At 38.1% G+C, this 20,775-nt stretch overlaps 2 protein-coding genes across 7 annotated transcripts in view; one reads left to right on the top strand and one right to left on the bottom strand.

Moving 5' to 3' along the window:
• vti1a (vesicle transport through interaction with t-SNAREs 1A) overlaps positions 1-11,632 on the bottom strand; it is a 119,717-nt gene extending 108,085 nt beyond the window's left edge. For 2 of the 4 annotated variants that reach the window (XM_022191750.2, XM_022191749.2), the window contains exons 1-3: positions 11,438-11,631; positions 5,903-5,961; positions 4,839-4,949 (exon numbers count right to left, since the gene is read on the bottom strand). In XM_022191750.2, the coding sequence (XP_022047442.1) occupies positions 4,839-4,949; positions 5,903-5,961; positions 11,438-11,531 (264 nt within the window). In that variant the 5' untranslated portion in view covers positions 11,532-11,631. Of the gene's footprint in view, positions 1-4,838; positions 4,950-5,902; positions 5,962-11,437 lie in introns of all 4 variants that reach the window. The other 2 variants (XM_022191751.2, XM_022191747.2) reach the window with 2 other exon arrangements.
• A 55-nt stretch (positions 11,633-11,687) lies between these two features.
• On the top strand, positions 11,688-19,586 carry zdhhc6 (zinc finger DHHC-type palmitoyltransferase 6). 3 transcript variants are annotated; one of them, XM_022191746.2, is made up of 11 exons: positions 11,688-11,893; positions 13,771-14,318; positions 14,448-14,539; positions 14,999-15,158; positions 15,243-15,401; positions 16,001-16,054; positions 16,351-16,518; positions 16,772-16,813; positions 18,043-18,188; positions 18,267-18,313; positions 18,398-19,586. In XM_022191746.2, exons 2-11 carry the CDS (start codon positions 14,052-14,054, stop codon positions 18,496-18,498), a joined length of 1,236 nt encoding a protein of 411 aa, XP_022047438.1. In that variant the 5' UTR covers positions 11,688-11,893; positions 13,771-14,051; the 3' UTR covers positions 18,499-19,586. The 3 variants fall into 3 exon arrangements, with proteins under 3 accessions (XP_022047438.1, XP_022047436.1, XP_022047437.1); XM_022191744.2 differs by having other exon boundaries at positions 11,690-11,893; positions 18,040-18,188; XM_022191745.2 differs by having other exon boundaries at positions 11,886-11,950; positions 18,040-18,188.
• Positions 19,587-20,775: the final 1,189 nt, after the last annotated feature.

The raw sequence follows: 20,775 nt of genomic DNA, 5'->3' as shown, positions 1-20,775 counted from the left end.
CCAATAGACAACTGGAAATTAGGCAGGGATAGTTGCATCCCTGTGACAGTTGGCCTCACAATTCTATCGGGATCTGTAATGGAAAAAATGAAGCCAGGACTGAGTAAGAAAGGATAAAATTCTTCAGTCATTATTTCAAATCCAACTGAAAAAGCCTGTTTTGAAGTTAAGGACTGTGCTTCAGGTGAATAAAAACAATTGACACATTTTTCACATCTTGTAATAAGCTGGCACTATTTACTGTGTAATACATATTCACAGATGTCACATAAAGGCCAGGTGTATGTGTTTCAAAGGAACACTGATGTGTGGCAATGAATGACATCTCTCCTGGTCCTTGATGGAACAATATGCGTATTATGACAAGTCGAGACAATAGCATTCTACTCAAATACCACAGTGGGGTTGATCTAAGGAAAATTAATCCTGTTGCACTGTACAAAAAAAACATTACACAATGACTCTCATGCCATCAACAAAACTGCCTTGACCATTCGAAGCATTTCATTTCCACCTAATGACAGAAAAGTGTGAAGCATTCAACAATAAAACCATCATCTTGACATTTAAGGACTAGTAATTACATTTTTAGCCCTCTAACATTTGGACTAGAAGTGCTCTTCCTATGAATTTCTAAAAATAAATAAAAGAGACAATTGTAACTTATCTCCTTATATACAAAGTAAAGAGGTAAAATATTAGCAGCAACACTTGTCAGAAAGAGCAACTGAGAGGCGAGTGTGAAATACTTGCCCATACCATTTCAAAAAACATTCTACTATCATTCATATTTTGTTTTGCTTCTTTAAATTTACTTTCAGAGCATGACTGGGCAAAGAGAAAGTAAAGAATATGCATGAATCTGGAAGTTCAGACGACTATAAGACATTTCACCACAGGACATTTTCGGTAGCGCTATTCTGAATCTCTCTTACAAGTGTAAAGTAGAGGTCAGCATAGTAATAAAGGAGGATTTATCATAGCCAGTCTAACTTATACATCAGAAAAGCAAAGTAATGGTAAATGTGCCCAATATTGTCCTTGTCATGGACCTTAAGTAAAGAAAATTCTTAGAGCAATAACCGCCATCTGCTGCAGAAAGAGATGAACAACCACGGCTGGTGCAAAACAGGAGGCAAACTGATGGTCTAGGTAAAAGCAACACACTGTATCATCTGTAAAAAAGCAATTAAGAGACCATACAGGTTTTAGAAGCATGATAAGACACTTTAAAACTTTGGAGTCTCTGTGGAAAAATTACCCATAAGATATGCTTTTTTGATTTGAGACCAACATTTCTAATGAAAACTATGCAATAAACTAACCAGAAGGTCAGACAAAGATATTTAAAATTCTGCTCTAACCAGTGATATAATGTTTGGAGGCTACAACATGAAGTTACAAATGTTGTCGTTTGTAATTATTTTCTTATCCTCAAATGACAAACTGGAATTTGGGGTGTTGCTTAAAACTGAGAAACCATGAATTCAGTTGCTCATTTAATCGTTGCAATACATTACATCTAAAACCACTCAAGACAAAACTGAAATCAATGTCAACTATCGGTACACTGAATGGTGCTGGACTTAAATCAGTCCATTCAGTTTTATTAATTAATCCATCTGAGCACAGACATCACAACGCGACCACAAAAAAATACACTTGACTAAACAAATCATTTTTAAATCCTTCAGCCAGTGTTCACTATGACAGCTTCTAATCATGCCCAAGTCAGAGGCATTACAATTAACATGATGCATAATTTGAGTTCACATCCTCAAAGCTGGATTGTGTTTTGTGAAACACTGTAGATGTCAGCGGGTCCCAACCTTGCCTGCTGGGACAAACCTAACATACCCCTTTGAAAACTGTGGCTCTGTTTACCCAATAGATTTCATTAAATTAAGCTTAGGTTAGGCCTCTTCTCTCTCTGATCAAAGCTGCTGCTAAGAGCCACGCCACTCTGCTTCTTCTGATTCGACCAAGCCGACCCCATCAAATAGGATTTTCACTGTTCGTTTTTAATTTTTTTCACTCTCTGGTTTACTTTTTCCCCCCGTTTTGGTCAGGATGGCAATCCCTCTGCCTGCTGCAATGCTTGTTGTCATGGCCCAGCACCCTTAAGACCCCACGGTCCCCTCTATTATCACAATGAAGCTGTCAGCCAAGCCAACAAAGCTGCGTCTCACATATACACCTTTGGGATGCCCGTTTGATAAGTTGTCTTCCTGGATGAAATGGCTGGGTTACTGAGGTCGACTCAGGCCCTGTCTGGAAAGGAGCAGGAATGAGGTCTCAAGCTGGCACACCGGTGGTAGGAATACTTCAAACCACGGGTGAATGAGAGGATGAGAGAGCAGGTTAAGGGGGGAGACACCCGTGGGAGGCCAGTAGGGGGTGGGGTGTAGGGGAGGGAGATCGGGCAGTGAGGGAGTGGAAAAGGCCTTGATATCCACGGAAAGCACAACAAAGCCGGAGCTTTTTACATTAAAAAGAAAGGAGATTGCCTTTTTTCCACTAGACGCCTTTCGAGCAGAGTGTCATGTCCTCCCTGGGCCTGCAGGAAGTGAGAGGCTGAGCTCGGCTATAGCATTTGGCACATCTGAGGCACATCTGAGGGGGCTGAAGTTCTTGCCCTGTGAGCACTTGCATCAGATTTACAGGAGACGAGATAGACTAGATGTAACTCTGTGAGGTGGGTGATCCTGCTTTAAATGTACACCGATCTTGACCGAACCACACACAGAGGTGTAAAACTGAAAATTACTGTCAAACTGGGGAGTCACAGTCAGAAGCAAGACGGTATTCTTTTATTCTCTGTGCACTCGGACTACCCGACTGCTGCCTTATGCTTTGCATTTTACCACTGTAGGCCTTGACACATATGACTGAAGTGTGATGCAAATAGGAAATCACACGTAATCACATTCTCATTTTTAGCATTTTAATGCAGCATTAAGGAATTCTGACTTTCTCCGGTTTGGAAAAATAAATTTAAAAAAACTCTCTATAAATGCAGCTAAGACAGGAATAAAAAATAAATAAAAATGAAAATTAGGACCAATATCAGCCACAGCAGGCGTTAACTGCTTGATGATTAAGCACGGTAAGTGTGGGGAGAAGAAAAGTTAAAGATTAATCGGCAGCCAATTAAATGCCTATGGTGAGGAAAGCAAACTGTCTTGGCACAGAGATCTCCTCTGTGATCTCAGTTAGCACATATCAGTGGTGTGTTCACAGATCACTAGCGCATGATAGCTCCATCCAAATGGGCTGTTTATGCGTGTTTACTTATTTGTTGTACAACTGGAGAAGTGAGAGATTTGAAGGGGCGTTTTTGTATTCTCACATTTAATTCAGCGCAGATTTTTTCTAAATCTTCTGATGAACGATATTAGATGCTAAGCAATCATTAAGACAATGAGTAGGGTGAACAAACAGCAGATTTTAATTTAGGTTATTTTTGTCCATCAGTGGTAGGTGCATGCCCACAGCCCCCAGGATGGGATGTGGTAGTATGAAGTTATAAGATGCGGATGTGTTCTCAATCAATATTTATTGCAACATTAAATTAGGGAATGGTCAGAAGGACTGAGCATTACCTAAATATCTAGTTTCTTTATATAAATAAATGAACTTTCCATTTTTTAAGACACAGAACATTTTATACTTGCAATTCTGACGTATTTCAAGCATTGCAAAATTGTGCATCTTTAATGATCAGTCTTGCAGCCGTGCTTTCCATTAAACATCAGCAAACCAACAACAAATCCTCGATAGAATGGAATAAAAGTTTTGAGAGGGAAAAAACTATACCTTTAATTCATCTCAAGGTTAGAAAAGTTTGCTGATTACTTTGCCAAAATCCAAACATGGCAAAAGTTTGCACCGCAAGGTTAAATGCAGCACCTATCCCAGGCCAGCCTCCTCTGAATTCATTTATAAGCTCTTAAATATCCAACCCAGTGTGTGTTTTTCCAACCCATTCTCAAGTTGTGGATTTAAATCGCATCAAGTTTGATTTGTGGAGGGACACGTGTGCTCTCGAGCTCAAGGTCAGCTGCATTTACACCATGGGTTTACTGTTGCTGTTGTAAGAAGCACCACCACAACAAAACTGACAACAACAACAACAACCCCCAGTAACGAAAGGTATCATTAAAGATGCATATTTTTGCGTGGTAAAGATTACAACACAGCTATCATGTAAAAATGCTTCTACAGCTTGTAAGAATTATTCAAAAGACGCTGAAGTGAAAGGTAAAAACACATCCAATTCATTTGCACAGGATAATTGCTTATTTCTGAAATATTATTGATTAAGTGAAGTACCTTGAGCAGTACTGGTAGCCAACAATGTGGACTAAAAGCAAGTTACCCAAAAGACTGGACTGTTCATTAAGCTTTGATAGAGGCTAGAAATCAAGTCGAGACTTACAGTGATTTATGAATTACTAAACAAGGCCAGATTCTGCAGCCAACAACACAAACACACACAACCTGTTCTCAATGGGCATCGCTTGCAAGTTCAAATATGAACTCCGAATTAACCTCTGTGGATGCACCACTGAGCTTCAGAGTATAACTGTTTGTGAGCGAGAAAGAGTTTGGGTGAGAGTGCAAACTATGCCATGTGCAGACCGCAAGGGATTTAATGTGACAACTTTTAATTATGCATGCATATGTATTTTTGAGAACATGCTGACATTTTTGGAATCATTTTACATTAGTAGTGAATACTAGGATTTAAACTCGATAACATTTGCTCATAAACTATATTGGCTATATTCTAATGTTTCAATAATAATTAGTGAGAATGTCTACGTTTGTGAACTTACAAAGTCCTTCTCGAGCTTCTCCATCTCCTGCTTGTAGCTCTTCAGTCTGCTGTTGTACATGGCTCGGCTCTGGATGGGAATCTCTCGCACTTCCAGGTCCATCTGCTCCAGCTAAAACCCACAAAATCTGGTTAATTTAATATCAAAACATTCCAAATGTTCCGTCAGGCTAACCTTCAACTAATTGAAATATTAAAAAAATTGCAAGCCCAACAGCTTTAGAGTTCATCGTGATAGGAATTTATATCCTAAAGTTACAGTACTAACCTGGTGATATGTACATGTTTGAATTCCGATCATTTTCACAGCTGTCAGTGAATAGGTGCCTGAAAATCCAGGCCTCACTATTCTATAATGATCGCATTTCTCTTATCTTTCTGTAAATGCTGCATAAAAAAAAAGTTGTCATACATGCTCAAGATAGAAATTCTGACAACTCTGCAAACATTAAAGTTTGAAAACTTTTAAAATTAGTAACTTCAGCAGCATTAAGTTTAATATGTTCCAGTGCTGATTGCAAAAATAAAATGCCTCCTGCTCACGTCACTCAGATGTGATAAAAGTTACAACAGAGCAAGGCTGTTCTGCAAATAAATACACAATCAAATAAGAGGGCCCCTTCATTGCAATGACATGCAGAGGCCCACCAATGTCGCGGTGAATGAAGTAGAAGTACATTTGATGCATGGGTAGACAGGTCTCTCTGTGGCAGATTGGGAGGAAACTAATCACTATGGCATAACAAGACAACTGCAACAACAATTTGTCTCTGTCAGGTGACTTTGCTCATTTTTAAACAGCAACATGAAGACTCCCACCTCAAGATAATGGCTTGAAATGTGTCATAGGGGTGTCACTTAAAAGCAGATTACTGGAAAGTAATCATATGAGAAGGAAGCCTCCTTTCCGCCCTGTGAAGTGTGTGTGTGTCTGCATGTCATGTCACCACCAGGATAATACAGGTGCTGTTGTCTGGTGCCAGTGAAAATTGTCCCCTCCCTCTTTCCACAAAATTCATTATTTAGGAAATGGGAAGAGGAGAAAATTACTGATCAAAGACGTACCAACTCTCTGACTTCTTCAAGCTGTTTGTCGACATTTAGAACCAGCTGTGTCTTCTCCTCTGAAAGGGAAAAAAAACAGCAACATATTGATCAGCCGACGGAGGAACAGCGCTTCATGACAACAACCTAACTCCCCCGCAACGGGGGAAGAGAGGGGGAGAGAGAAAGAAAGAGACTGGGAGAAAACAACACACGAGGACACATTTGAAGATATATTTACACATTCTCTCCACACGACGAGCCAACATTTGATGTCTCTTAGTTATTGGCGTCTATGAGGCCTTTGTTGGTTTCTGTTGAGGAGCAGCGAGACACCTCATGCCAACTCAAAGGGAAGGGAGGTGTCAGCTTTGCTCACTTGCCAGAAGTATGAGTCCCACTCAGAATGACTAACGCACTGTTCTACACCTCACCCCATGGCTGCTCTTCCACATTACCCATTGAAACTCATTAGGACTTAGAGATCCAAGGAAACATGTAAACTACAATACATCCGGTAGTTATTTAAGGAAGCAGCTTTACCGCTTTCTGTGCGTGTACTGAACCAGTCTCTGTTCTAAAATTAATGCTGTGCCATGAAAGTGAACTATGGGAAATGTAGAGGTGAGGTGGGATTGTTTAGTGCTCAAGTATTATTATAAGTTTTCAAAAAACATCATTTACATAACTTAATGGAGGCGAAAAAGCAAAGACCAAAGCTTTGAAATGCACAAAAAAAATGTGTTTAACAACTTACATTTCAGGTATAGTTACAGAATACAAGTCAAGTCAGTGTTAAAGCAATGTCAAGTGAAAATATCACAACATTTAGTAGCTATAGACCCAATATCCGGATACCGCCGTAGCGAACGAATATTCGGATATTCCGGTCCAGCCCTACTGTACACAATCTTTAATTCTGCTTGTTCTTTTAAATGGAAACCAAGTTTGAGACAAAATAAATGGTCACGAGACATCAGGTTGGCATTGATTTACAATGTGGTGGACATGTGTCATAATCTGCATACTGTCTGCCACAACAAAACAATGACATTTTAATGACATTTTCAAGTATTTGAGTAAATCAAAATCTTGACGTTAATAAATTCAAATATTGTGCTTTTGCATTAATAACATAATAGATATGTTCTCAAAACTCACCGACAACATATTAAATGAAATAAATTAAGAATCACGAGCAGAGCAGTTCTTTAACCTCATAAATAATTAACAGCACTTTAAATAATTGAAACACAAAGTCAACAAAACTTCAAACTCAAAAGCAAATCACAAGGCTACCACTTGTGGGATAACAATATCGTTAAAAAAAAAAAAAAAGCTCGGCCAAGATCTTCATTTCTCAGGCACTATGGGCCCGTATTACCTTTTGCCAGCCCTCAAATTCATTTTTAAAACCTGTGTCCAACCTCACAACCTACACAGTAAACAGCCAGAGGCGATCCAGTGAAAGGTGAGATGGTGCTTTCTTACTCAAACTCAGGCCCAAGCTCGAGGGCTGTGAAATATGTATGGATATTTACCAAGACCACAACATGCTGACGGACGGATGAGAAGTTTTGTACACAGAAGTAAGGCTTTTTTTTTTTTTTTTTTACTTTAAAAATATTACATATTTGAGTGGCAGTGATTGACAAGCAATCTCTTGCTACGAACACTCAAAGGTGAAAACAATTACATTCATGTATTCCTACTCAAATATTTCTTGAACCTCAAGTTTCAGGGGATGGTGACAAATCAATGTAAACACACATTTATTTGACTGTTTTATTAAAGGAGACAGTCAAGGACATTTTTTACCACATGACTTGGAAAATTAGCAGCAACGCAATGCAAAATACCACATAAAACTAAGAGGTGCAACAACAAAAATGGCAAAAGCTATCATCTGGAGCTATATTAATATTAAATAGAGGGGTGCCACACCACAAGCATAATGCAGCCGCTTTGTAAAAGGAGCTAGAGGGATTTAAGAAAGTAAATGTAAAGAAGTAAACAAGAAAAACCTTAATGAGTAGGAAGGAAATTGAAATTCAACTGTAAACTATTCCATTGGTGGTAGAAAACATAGAACAACCACTTATAGTTGTAATGCGTTTTCTAGCTTTGTACATATTCATATGGGCTCGCTCTGACAGTCAACAGATGGCGAGAGGAAGCAATAAGAAATTACTCTGTGGACTGGGTTGCCATGAATCTTCAAAGATGCCAATTCCAAACGAGAAATATTCAGTCAGGCAAGGTTTTGTGAGACACAGTGCCCTTTGAAAAGCCAATGAGCAAGTGTGAGCCCAGAGGAGGAGATAAATGTTCCAAGTATGGGCTGAAAGCAGTTTTAAGCAGACAAAACTAACAACAAACTATTAGTTGACACTGGAAGGAGGAGTTAAATAGTTGAGGACGACACAATTCTAGACAGTATAGTTTGATATGTGACAATAATGCTCATGTATACAGTATTTACACGTCATTTTGTCTTTGTGTAATTTCAGACAATCAAAAAGCATTAAACATAGCTAAATACCAGCTGAATTCGAAAACTGAGCGTTAGACAGAAGCAGATCTATGCTGTTCCGACTGGTTCACTGTTTCTGTTTAGACATTTAAGCAACTGAAAAAATGAGATGACTATATTACCTCGACATCCAACTGTGACTGGCACTCAGTGACATTGAGTAACTTGCATTTCTCAGATACTTTTTGTGCGGCATAACAGCTTTCACACTGTGTAAATATCAACAGGTCTTCACTCGTGAGAACAGTGATGTTGGCACAATGGTGGCCCGGTGATGATGTTTGGTTTTTGACAGGTGTACAGCAGGAAAAGTAAAATACACAGTATGACAAAGGAATATGCCATGATAGCATGCTGAGTGAACAAGGCTAGAGCCTAAACAAAGATAAGGACCAGCAGGGTTATTCAATGTTAAACCATCGTGAGCCTTCTGCTTGACAGTTCCTGATTTACTTGAAACTTTAATTATAATATGGATATTTAAAATGATATATGTGGCATTCAGCTCTATATCAAACACATGAAATACTTTGTAAGAACTTTTTTGTCTAATTGCCTATCAATGCACTTTCAGCACTTTTTTTTTTTTTTACATACTGAAATTTGAGGGCATGTTTAGATGACTATCTCAGGAACTATTAAAGATAAAAAGGCTTTTTTCTTTTTTTTACTGCGACCTCTCATCAATTAAAAAAATGCTACATTTGACAAGTAGAACAAATAGTCTCCAACTATGAAATATTGATTCAATATGTCCAGCTAAAATTTCACAAATATCTTTAGAAATAGCTACATTTTTTTGGCATAAAAATGTAGGCAAGCCAGAGATTATTGAGCAGAAATGGTTTTAAAAATGTCATTAAAAGAGATGGAATGATACAAAAGGCAAGCATATCCCCAAACCTGAGAGTATTTTTTGCTGAGACACATTGAGCATTGCGCCAATAGTCCCCGTTGAGTATAGAAGCATGTGGCACATCCCACCTTCTCTGCCATATGTTCAGAGAGCACCGCTGCTGTCCCTATTCTAGCGATTGAACAAGTCATAGATTTCAAATTAAAATTTTAACTTGAAATAATGCAATTAGCAACTCAGCAGCATATACAAGGCATGCCTGTTACATCATGAGACTGATGCTGCTATTCAACTGTATTTATTTCAAGCAAATTTAAACTTTTAGAGGTCATTTATGCTCGTCCACTGGTCATTGTATACTATGTGGTTCAGGCATGCACACCATTTTGTAATGATTTACACCAAAACATTTAATATTTCTATGGATAAATTAATTCTGAGTGGAATTCAATTGTTGTCAAACATATAGAAAGCATTCTTTAAGGGACTGTAAATGTGATAAACACAATCTTTAAAGATCCAAATGAGATATATTGGGTTTTTTCTTGAAAAGAAATTCAGAAATGTATGCATTCACGCTTGCCAAAAATCACACAATATTTGTGATTTCCCTACACCCCACAGCCACTATGAAAAATAATTTAGAGAATGAACACATTGCTTGTCTGCAATGTGCACACTGCAATGTTCAATATCTATATAACTACAGAACTGTCCGCATGAATGATATCCATGTGGAGACTATAAGAGGACAAAATCCTCTATTCAAACAAATCCTACAAAACAACACTTGAAAACTTTAGTGGTTTTGAGCATACAATATTGGACTATATCATTTATCTTTCCATCTAGTTTCTATACGAACACTTAGATGGGTTGGAGTGAGGGCTGCACAATATATCATTTCAGCATTGATGTTAACTAAGAGAAACAACTTAAACACATCATGTTACAACTTCTTTAGCTGCTTAAGAAAACAGGGGGAAAAAAACAGAAAAACAGTTCTCGTTTTTTTTATGCCCAGTAAGATAATTCCATGTGATTTGCCACAATTTAAGGGTTCTTTGAAACACTAATTTTTATTTATTTTTTTAACCTTCTTGACATGCAGGTTCCACATATGCATAACAAAATGAGCGAGGAATAGGAGAGAAGCACTGAAATGGAAGATTTGTTTGCAAAATTAAATACAAAGGATGATGATGGCCAAAAAAGACAGTTGTCTGTCTGTCAGCAGTGTCTTGCACTTCTTGCCATTATATGGGGCATCACAACTGACTTATTTGACCATGTAAATTAGCACCACAAAGCTTTGTATGAGTCTGAAGCCAGATCTGAATGCCATTCAAATCATTTTGGATGGCTTTATACAGCCAATAGTCCCTTTTAGGCAATTTTTATTATTCTTTTTTCATGTCTATACAAATGTACTCACACAGGAAATTGCTCAAATCCATCTACAGTTATATTTTTTTCCCAAATTGAGCCACTGAAGATTTTTTTCAGATTACAATACTGTACATGTGACCAGGAGAAAAGGAAAATATTCCAATGTCAGTGTTTTCCATTTATTATGCAGCCCTACAATGGAACCTATTTTAGCATCTAGTGGGAGTTATTTTAAAGAAAGAACACAAAAACTGCTGTTGTGTCTTGGTAATTCCTAAATTAATTTCCTCCTGTAACATCCATTCATGGAAAAATCACTATGACATCCCAACAACTTTACTTCCGATCCATGTAGTTCGGTAATTTCACTCAATATTTACCTATTATCAAAGTGATTTAAATCTTTTGTCCTCTTCGAAATACGGCCAGTAGAATTAGTCTGGATTCGCTTACACATGTTAACATTCAGAAAACGTAGGATGTTATTTGACACTAAGCTCGTCTTACACAATTTCAAACTGGCTAAATCCATCAAACCTACACAAAGCTAATAAGTCAGGCACGAACACATGATGCTTTCCTTCATATAGCAAGAACACTAAGTGTTTCCCAATAAAGTGTGACAAATATCTTCCCAGCCGACAACATGTTAAATTAATGAAATGACACAGTTGCCTTCACTTGCTACCGTTAGCTCCCCTTCTCAGCTGACTTGATAGCTAACTGATAGCTAGTTAGCCGTCTCACCGACTCCGGCTAATAAATATACCTCTCTTACCTCCACTTAACTTGGGAATTCTCCCAATTTTATTAGTTATGTCCGCTGTAATGGTCCCAAAGTCTTGTTCGTAAGCCTCAAAGTCTGAAGACATTCTGCCGGTTAAGTTTACGACAAGTAACTGGCTTTCTGGTTGACACTTAGCTCAGGATAATAACAACAAGCCCCGAATGGAGTTCCTTCCTTGAGTCGCAGTGTGATGTGTCCGACAAGGAACTGGATTTTGCTTTTATGTTTTCCGGTACTAAAAAGGGTTCGATAAGTAAACAGAAAATACAATTCACATTTATCGCTGGTTAGCGGGAATGCATAAATGATTTTTAAAGCTCTATATGCTTGAGTATTAAACTGCTTGGACGACAAGTGGTTGAGGGTAACAGTTATTGGGACACCACGAGGAAGGTTCTTCCCTGTGTAGAGGAAAAATTGGAGAAAAAAAATCGAGGAAGTGGCCAGGTTTGTTATTTAAAGTGACAGCCTTTTTCTCTATTCATAAAAACTGTGCAATTACGGGTACCAGAACGCTTTATTATATCTTTGTTTCGGTGTTTCTTTGTACATTGTGGCCGTCTGAAATGGTAGTACTGTTGATTTTGGCGGATATGCTAGCTAACTAACGTTAGTTAGCTAACTGCTGTGCCTATGGGGCTAAACCGAAACATGTATTTTTAGACAAAGATAAACGTTAACCACTTATGTAATTGGTGTAAAACCATACTGGTCACACTTGTCTGACCTGTGCATCCAACGGGAAAAAAGCTTTCATATGAGGTCACAGTGTTTTTATGGTTGTGCGAATTAGCAAGCTAGGTGCCACAAGCTAATTAGTTAGTCACTGTTAAGAAAATGAAACGTTATGGCTTTGTGTTTAGTAGGTCACTTGACTAAAAATGATGTACTGTGCAGCATTTTTCACATTGTTGTGTTATTAGTTGTAGTGTTTACTGTGCTTGCTTTTAAGCCTTTAGCTGAAAAAGCTGCTTGTTCAAAATAGATGCTTTTTAATGTTCCTGATCAATATTTCAATATGGCAGTGATAGCCACAAAGGAAGAAGTAAAATAACGTGATGCAGTCGAAATAAGAGTGGGTGAAATATATCATACATTGTGATATTATAATAATAATGATAAATAGTTGTGAATGTAAGCCAGTATCATAGTATAAAACCACAAATTCCAAAATGACAGTTCAAGCAATACTTTTGTGAAATAGTACCAACAAAAACTAGACCTAATAACCTTCAAAAGCATGATTTATTGCGTTGTTTAGCTAAGTGTATCAGTAGTTAGTGCTACTGGGTGTTGTCAGACCCCAAAGGAAGGCTGGACTCAATAATTGATATACTAATAACATAACTGTATGCTATAGAGCCTTATATTACTGTCCATAAAAATGCAAATGTTTAAAGAAATGAAAGAAAAAAAAGGAGAGGAAAGCTTCAAGCTGATATGCCATTGCTCCACAGCAATGCACCTGTCCACACAGCACAGGTGGCAGAAGATTGACTTCTGTTTCCCAAACTGAAATCCCACTTGAGGGGAGTAAATCTGTATAGATAGTTAAAAAAAAAATCTCTGAAAGATCATTCTTTTTTTTCTTTGAAGACTGTTTTTGAGTGTGAATCATTTGGAACCTTTTGGAATCTTTATATGGTGTAACACTAGCGAAGGCATCTGAAATTGTTTTGTTTTTTGACTTTGGAAGGCACTCAGGTCTGGCTTTGCTCTCATAACACAGAGCTTTGTTATGCCAGTTTCAATAATCAAACAAATTAGTCATCTTTCCTTGTGTAGTGACAACAATTGCAAGACACTGCAGACAAAGTATCTGTTTTTGGTCAACACCATCTCTTCTGTTTTTGAAATATTTCTATACAGCTGACTTTGCGGGCTATTTTTCCCAGCCAAATTTTCTTTTTGTTGTTTGTCTTCTGTTCCTCACTTATTTTCCTGGACACGTGTAGACTGCATAACAGCAAATTTCGTGTTTTATAAAGTAAAGAAAAAAAACTATGTATCTGTTAACCCCTCAGCTGCAGCAAACAATGTTTTATCATACTGATTTTTTTGTAGATTAGTCATTAAATGAGAACCATGCAAGTTTTATCTTTGTATCAAGCTGCAAAAAAAGTTGTAGCATGATGTGTTAGTTAAATTAATTTGTCTTATTTCACAATGTCAGTGCTGATATATGTTTTTCAGGAAATGGTCACTACATGTACAGTAGTGTGCCAGCCAATACAACTAACAGCAGTACCTGCCTAAAAAAGAGTGAAACTTATGTTTGGAAATGTCAGCATTGCCTGTGTTTTATAACTTTCTCTTTCTCACAGATGGGGACTTTGAGTCTGTCACAAGGATAGTGTGCTTGGAAGATTGGCAGGAGAGGATGCTGCTCTTTGCCAGGGCAAAGAACAATGGGACACAGAAAGCCCCAGTGACTCAAGAGCAGGCCAGTTGCTGGGTACTCAGAAGACGAGAAGAAATATGTGCGCCGTCTGCACCGCTGACTTTGCAAGATAGCAGAGGAGAAAAGTAACACTTGGAAACTTGGTTAACATATTTCAGGAACTCAACAGCCAAAATACTAGTACTAACCTTGCAGTAAAAAAAAATGAACTTCCTGTCAACATTTGTGACGTTTGAGAACCTCCATGAGGTTCGGAGATTGTGCCACTGGGGTCCAGTCATAGCCCTGTCTGTCATTGCTATATGCTCCACCATGGCAATCCTGGATTCCATTATCTGGTACTGGCCACTTGACACTACAGGAGGCAGCATAAACTTTATCATGCTCATCAACTGGACTGTCCTCATCCTCTACAACTATTTCAATGCCATGTTTGTTGGACCTGGATACATTCCTCTTGGCTGGAAACCAGTAAGGATAGAGCCTTTTTTTGTGTGTGGTATTTCCTGAGATAAGGTTTTGGGGCAGCCAAGACTTAAAAAGTGCAATTGTAGTGAAGTTACATGAAACATCTGACTTATCCTTTTTACCCTAAAACAGGAAAATCAACAGGATAGCCAGTACCTACAATACTGCAGAGTGTGCCAAGGGTACAAGGCCCCCAGATCCCATCACTGTCGAAAGTGTAACAGGTAATTACATCTGCCAAAGCTAGAGTACGTCTTCTCTCTCCTGTGTGAGATGAACTTGTGACCCATACAGAGAAAAGAGTTCAGAGATGAGGTGCGAGGGCTGCCAAATCACAGAGCTACCATCAACACAGTAAACGAGAGGTGGATTGTGCTTTTCTTCTGCTGTTGTATAGTGTACACATGAGGTGCATATTATTTCCACCCTTGCAGGTCTCTGTGCAGCTTGACATGAGTAGAAATAGAATATATCGTTGTTGTGTGTCTCTTTGTCCATGTTTTCACCGGGATGTAATGATTCAGCCCACGGAAAATGAGCTTTGACACTCAGATTATCTTCATTGTTTCATTTAAAGAAAAAGACGCAACATGGCTTGCTGATGAACCTGTCGCTTTATGTCCTCCCAAACGACCAGTCAATTCCCCCAGCACTCCTCTCCTCCTCTGCCTCCCCTCCCACAGGTGCGTGATGAAGATGGACCACCACTGCCCCTGGATCAACAACTGCTGCGGCCACACGAACCACGCCTACTTCACCAGCTTCCTGCTGCTGGCTCCACTGGGCTGCTCCCACGCTGCCATTATCTTCATTATGACCATGTACACACAGCTGTATGAGAGGGTGAGTAGTTAGTGGCCCTGTGTCACAGCTCAAGTCAGAGGCCTCGCCACACTTATCAAGCTGTATTCTTCATCCTCACTGCAGATATCATTTGGCTGGAGTACTGTAAAGATTGACATGAGTGCTGTGCGTCAGTTCCAGCCTCTCATGCCCTTCAGCGTGCCCGCCTTTGCTGCCACCCTCTTTGCCTTAGGCTTGGCACTGGGCACTACTATTGCAGTTGGTATGCTTTTCTTTATACAGGTAGGTTTTTCATGTGGTTTACATTTGGCGTTTGTAGTTTACACAAGGTGTTGGCCTTGAAAAGTGACATTTGTCCTGATCATTTTAGCTTCTACCTTGCATTATGTGAGCTCAGTTTTGAGTAAAATATAAAAGTAGTTTGGAAAACATGAGGTCAAAATTCTACTGATCAGCTTAATATGCATTTATACAATGATATGAGCAATTGTATGACAAGTAAAATATGTTACGGTTCTACAATTACATGGCATATCCATATTTATTCTGATTTATTTGAGAGCATTGTAGCAAAGAAATGGCCGCATATGAGGTGAAATTAATGCAGACATGGAACATAAAAGAATAAGAAAAAAAGGCAGATTCATACAGTCAGAGAATGTAAAAAAAAATAGCAAAGTGATTGAAATGATAGTTGCCTTAACAAAATGTCCCAGATTTTCAAAAGAGTAACAAAAAAAACATTAATTCAAATATCTGAAATTGGAACATTATTGCTGCATATCCAGGAGCAACTAATGATGCAATAATTCATTTATTTATTCAAGACAATACAAACTGACTTATAGCTGACTGTTAATGAACTTGTCTGTTCTTTTCAGATGAAAGTCATCCTTCGAAATAAGACTTCGATCGAGTCCTGGATCGAGGAAAAGGTCAGAATGTCTCTTTGATTTCCAGTGCCTTTGTTTTTGAGGAAAGTTTGTGATGTAATTTTCTTTTTTTTTTTTAATTGTTGGATCTAAAAACAATAATGTAGGATTTCAAAGTGCTTTTGAATGTACACAATATTATAGGATTTATAATTAACATGTTTCCACCCTTTGGCAGTCATAGTTCTTTATATTAAAATGTCAACCAATGAAAAGAAGCTCCAGTGTCATCTTTAAGTACAAAATGTTGGCAGATTATACCACACACACACTAACATCTTCTTTCTCTTTTTCACTAGGCCAAAGACAGAATACAGCACTACCAAACAGGGGAGGACTTTATCTTCCCATACGACCTCGGCAGCCGCTGGCTGAATTTCAAGCAAGTCTTCACATGGTCAGGGACACCCAAAGGTGACGGCCTTGAATGGCCAGTCCATCCCAAGTGTCACCAGTACACCTTAACTGTAGGTTCAGTTTATCTGTTGAGTTGTTTGATATATTCGTTGCTGTTTTGTTTTGCTTGTTATTGTTCTTCTTCTGCGAGCTGACGTTGCTTACTATGTTAAATAATGGATTCAGTTTTATTTGTGGAAGACACTGTAATCCAAAGGCTGCCATCATAACTCCATCTCTTGATACATTTCCTGTTAAACATTGAGGTAAAAACTACACTGTTAAACAATAGTGAACTTAAATATGTTGCTTCTTTTCAAACAGATTGAGCAGCTGAAGCAGAAAGCTGATAAACGAGTAAGAAGTGTAAGTACCTAGCAAATCCCTATTGTGCCTTCCATGTGATGTTGATTTAGGTGTTAGATTTTCAGGTTGGACTGGATAGGGTGTGTGTGACTTTTGTGTGAGTGACATATTTCATACTTTTGTCCATGTGTATTAATTGCCATCCTTCCAAATCAAAATGTGATGGCATGTTCTAGCTGCAGCTTGTTGTATTTTAGTGCAGATGTGCATGTTGAGTATAACACAAAGCGCTAATTAACCTTCATACTCAACAAAAGTATAAACACAACACTTTTGTTTTTGCTCCCATTTTTTATGAGATGAACTCAAAGATCTAAAACTTTTTCCACATACACAATACCATTATTTCTCTCAAATATTGCTGAAAATGTCCCAGTTCTTGCATGGCCAGCATACTCACCCGACATGTCACCCATTGAGCATGTTTGGGAAGCTCTGGATTGGCGTATACGACAGCGTGTACCAGTTCCTGTCAATATCCAGCAACTTCACACAGCCATTGAAGAGGAGTGGGACACCCCCCCCCCCAAAAAAAACAAAAAAAAACCTGCACCTTTCAGAGTGTCCTTTTATTGTGGGCAGTCTAAAGCACACCTGTGCACTAATCATGGTGTCTAATCAGCGTCTTGATATGGCACACCTGTGAGGTGGGATGGCTTATCTCAGCAAAGGAGAAGTGCTCACTATCACAGATTTAGACAGATTCGTGAACAATATTTGAGAGAAATGGTGATATTGTGTATGTGGAAAAAGTTTTAGAAGTTTTAGTGTTGCGTTTATATTTTTGTTGAGTGTATCAGATGACTTATATCATAATTTGAACCACTTTCATAGTTGTCTAATGGGTCTGCCTATAATCTGATCAATGCTCAGATCAGTTCTCAGTGAATTTTAGGATGCTTGAAAAGTTAAACTTGATGTTCAAAAAGAGTCTCTGGGATGCAGTTTTATGGTTAGACAGTAAGGACTAAATCCAATTTTGACATTTATTAATGATATACTATACCCATAAACCCAGTGGGCCACAATTATAATAATCTTTTTAGTTCAGGACACTGTTTTTCCTACTGCATCTGGCTATGTGATGGCTAACTGAGTTGTGCTATATATTATGTATTGAAAATTTCAAACATTTTGGAGTTTATACTCGCATACAAATATCTTATCTGAGCTGAGATTATGGTTCGAGCAGTAGAATTACCAGATGTCTCATTTGCCTTGACCAGCAGGTCCAATACCGGGCAGTGGAGGACTATAATGGAGCTTGCTGCCCTCTCAACAAAGGTCTCCAAACCTTTTTCAGAACCCCCTGCACCGAGGAGCCCAGGATCCCCCTCAGCAAGGGGGACACCATCCTGGCCACTCGTGGCACCAAGTACGTTTCCCTCCACAGAAATGCCGATTAAGGATTTAATGTGAATGTATGAGCCTAAAACTGCTCTTTTCTTTTCAGATGGTGGATGTATGGAGACAAAGTTTTGAGCGAGGAGCAATTGAGAGGTGAGAGGAGATGCTTTTTGCTGCTCAGTTTTCAAATTCACTGCAAGAAATGTGTAACTGTCTTCTTTATATTTCGACTTTTAGCTGGAGAGCGTATAAGGGGATGGTTTCCAAGGCGATGCGTGGAGAAGTGCCATTATGACACGGCTGCCAGTGATAGCACCAGCGATAAGAAAGTAAATTAATACATGTAGGCTTTATGTAGAGCAGGGGAGTTGAACTGAACAGAAGCTGTCTGTCCATGTTCATAAATGTATGTCCACTGAAGATGTCATGCCTGATGCTGCAGGCTCACCATCAAGATTTCTATACTTTGGGTGAAATTTCTCACACATTTCAGTACCAGCTTGTATTTCTAAGGCAACTCTATTAGTTACACCCAGGAATGTAGTCCAATGCAACGTTGCAGCCTTAAATTGTATTTTTATGAAGCTTCTGCGGTGTCAGTTTATACTGTCAAAAAATTGATGATTCTATTTGATGTTTATTATTGTTGGTGGCGATGGTGTACTGGACTGCATTTCATTTAAAACTGTTCCTATTATTGTGTCCAGTAACTTACACGACACAGGCAGAATATTAGGATTCCACAGGTGTACCTAATAAAGTGGCCGGTGAGTGTAGTTCTGTCTTACTGAGCACTTTGTTGTCAGATGTCCTGAAGAGAACTACAGAGTTCATTAGAGGTCCCAAGGGTTTAGTTCAATTCCTCTGACCAAAAGTTCAAAACCCAACAAGAGTCTTAATTTCCAAGAATTGCCACCAGGCTTTAATGTGACTTCATTATGATTACATGACTTTTTACTTGAATCTGTTGTTTTTACTTGTGTTGATATCCTTTTTTGCTACTTATGCAATGCCTCTGCCCAGCTAACCCCAGGGCTTCATCATGCAACTCTTTCTACAGTATGGAGATAACACTTAATTTCTTTTTATTATTTTTGTAAAAACAAATTGTTGGCCTCAAACTATAAGCTGAAAATTAAAAAAAATCTTCTGCAAGAATGGTTGTTTGCCTCAGTCTTTGTACTTGCCTCAAATTCTCTTGTTTTAATAAATGTATTTATGAAGTGTCTGGCTCAAAGTAAAACGGTAATTTGATATTTGTTTACTTGTTAATGTCACACATAGTGATAATAATACGCCTGCTATGAAAATAAAACATCTCTAAAATAGCATTTAGATGCATGAGCAATTTTAAAGCAAATGAGTTCTGCAGTTTATTATTTATTATGTTAGCATTCAAATAAATTCCCATTTTAATACCAAATTAGATGATACGTCTTCTGACTACATTCTTCTTTTAGCAGTCAAATTCTACAGACTGAATTTATGTCTTCCTCATTTTATGTTATGATGTAAGTGCACATAAATAAGAGACAGTAATGATTTCTTTGTAGCCTACATGTTCTTGGCAATTGTATCAACATTATTTCACTGTGTATTTTGTTAAAATCTGCCATTTGTATGTGAAAATTATCGGACTAACTTGTGATTGTGCCCATCTATGTGTCATCAACATGTCCAAGACCTTAATCAATGCATGATTTTAGGCCTTAATACAATTGAAATGGGTAAATTATATGAAAATTTACCCCATACAGTTTTTAATTAGCAGAGAAATTAGCGATAGAGACAAAAAGTTAGATTTGGACTGGGTTGTAAATGTGTATTTCTGCTGTGAAGTTGGACATTAAAAAATGGAGCTTTGTAGGGACTGGCTCACTTTTTTAGGCAGCTTCAAGTGGTCATTCATTGAACTGCAGTTTGTGGCACATCCATAATTTCTTTTTGACTGAAAAGATACATGATGGATAAGTGTACCCATAATTGCACAGAAAAATTTAAAGATGGATGAAAATTTTCCATTAAAGTCCAGGGAATTGAATTAATTAAAAGTAAATAATTTATCATTGAGGTGAATCAGTGCCATATGTATATTTAAAAATGCTACTTCCCGAAACAAGGCACAAAATGAGAAGGGAAGATAGTCCGGCAGCCAAAAAGAGTGACTCAGAGATTGAATTTAAAAAAAAAAAAAAGTTTTAGATGTATTGGGTATGCTGTTGCTAAGATAATTAGCAATATGGCTACCACTACTCTGGTCAAATGCTGTAAAAACGGTAAAACTACCACATAGATTTTAGGAAAATGCTTATTAGAGCATAGTAAATAATCACCAGATAAAAAATTAAATCAAGCATCATCTGGAGTCAGAGTGAAATTTGTCCTTTGGCTGCAAAGAGTAAGACTAAATGATGCATACATGTTTATTGACACAGCAGGGATAATATTCAATAAGAAATATTTAAAGGCATTACTACATGATATTCCATTTTATTTTCACCTGGCGAAACCACCAATAATGTATGCAGAATTACAGAAACAGGTACAAGAAAATTCACCATATACAGCAAATGAAGTGTTTTTGGGGGAGTAACCTCCAGCTGCATGAAAGCTGC

Source organism: Acanthochromis polyacanthus, chromosome 19, assembly GCF_021347895.1.
Source record: "Acanthochromis polyacanthus isolate Apoly-LR-REF ecotype Palm Island chromosome 19, KAUST_Apoly_ChrSc, whole genome shotgun sequence".
In the NCBI taxonomy this organism is placed as follows: domain Eukaryota; kingdom Metazoa; phylum Chordata; class Actinopteri; family Pomacentridae; genus Acanthochromis; species Acanthochromis polyacanthus.
Note: the sequence above shows the minus strand (reverse complement) of the source record. Positions and strands in the feature narration are given on the sequence as shown.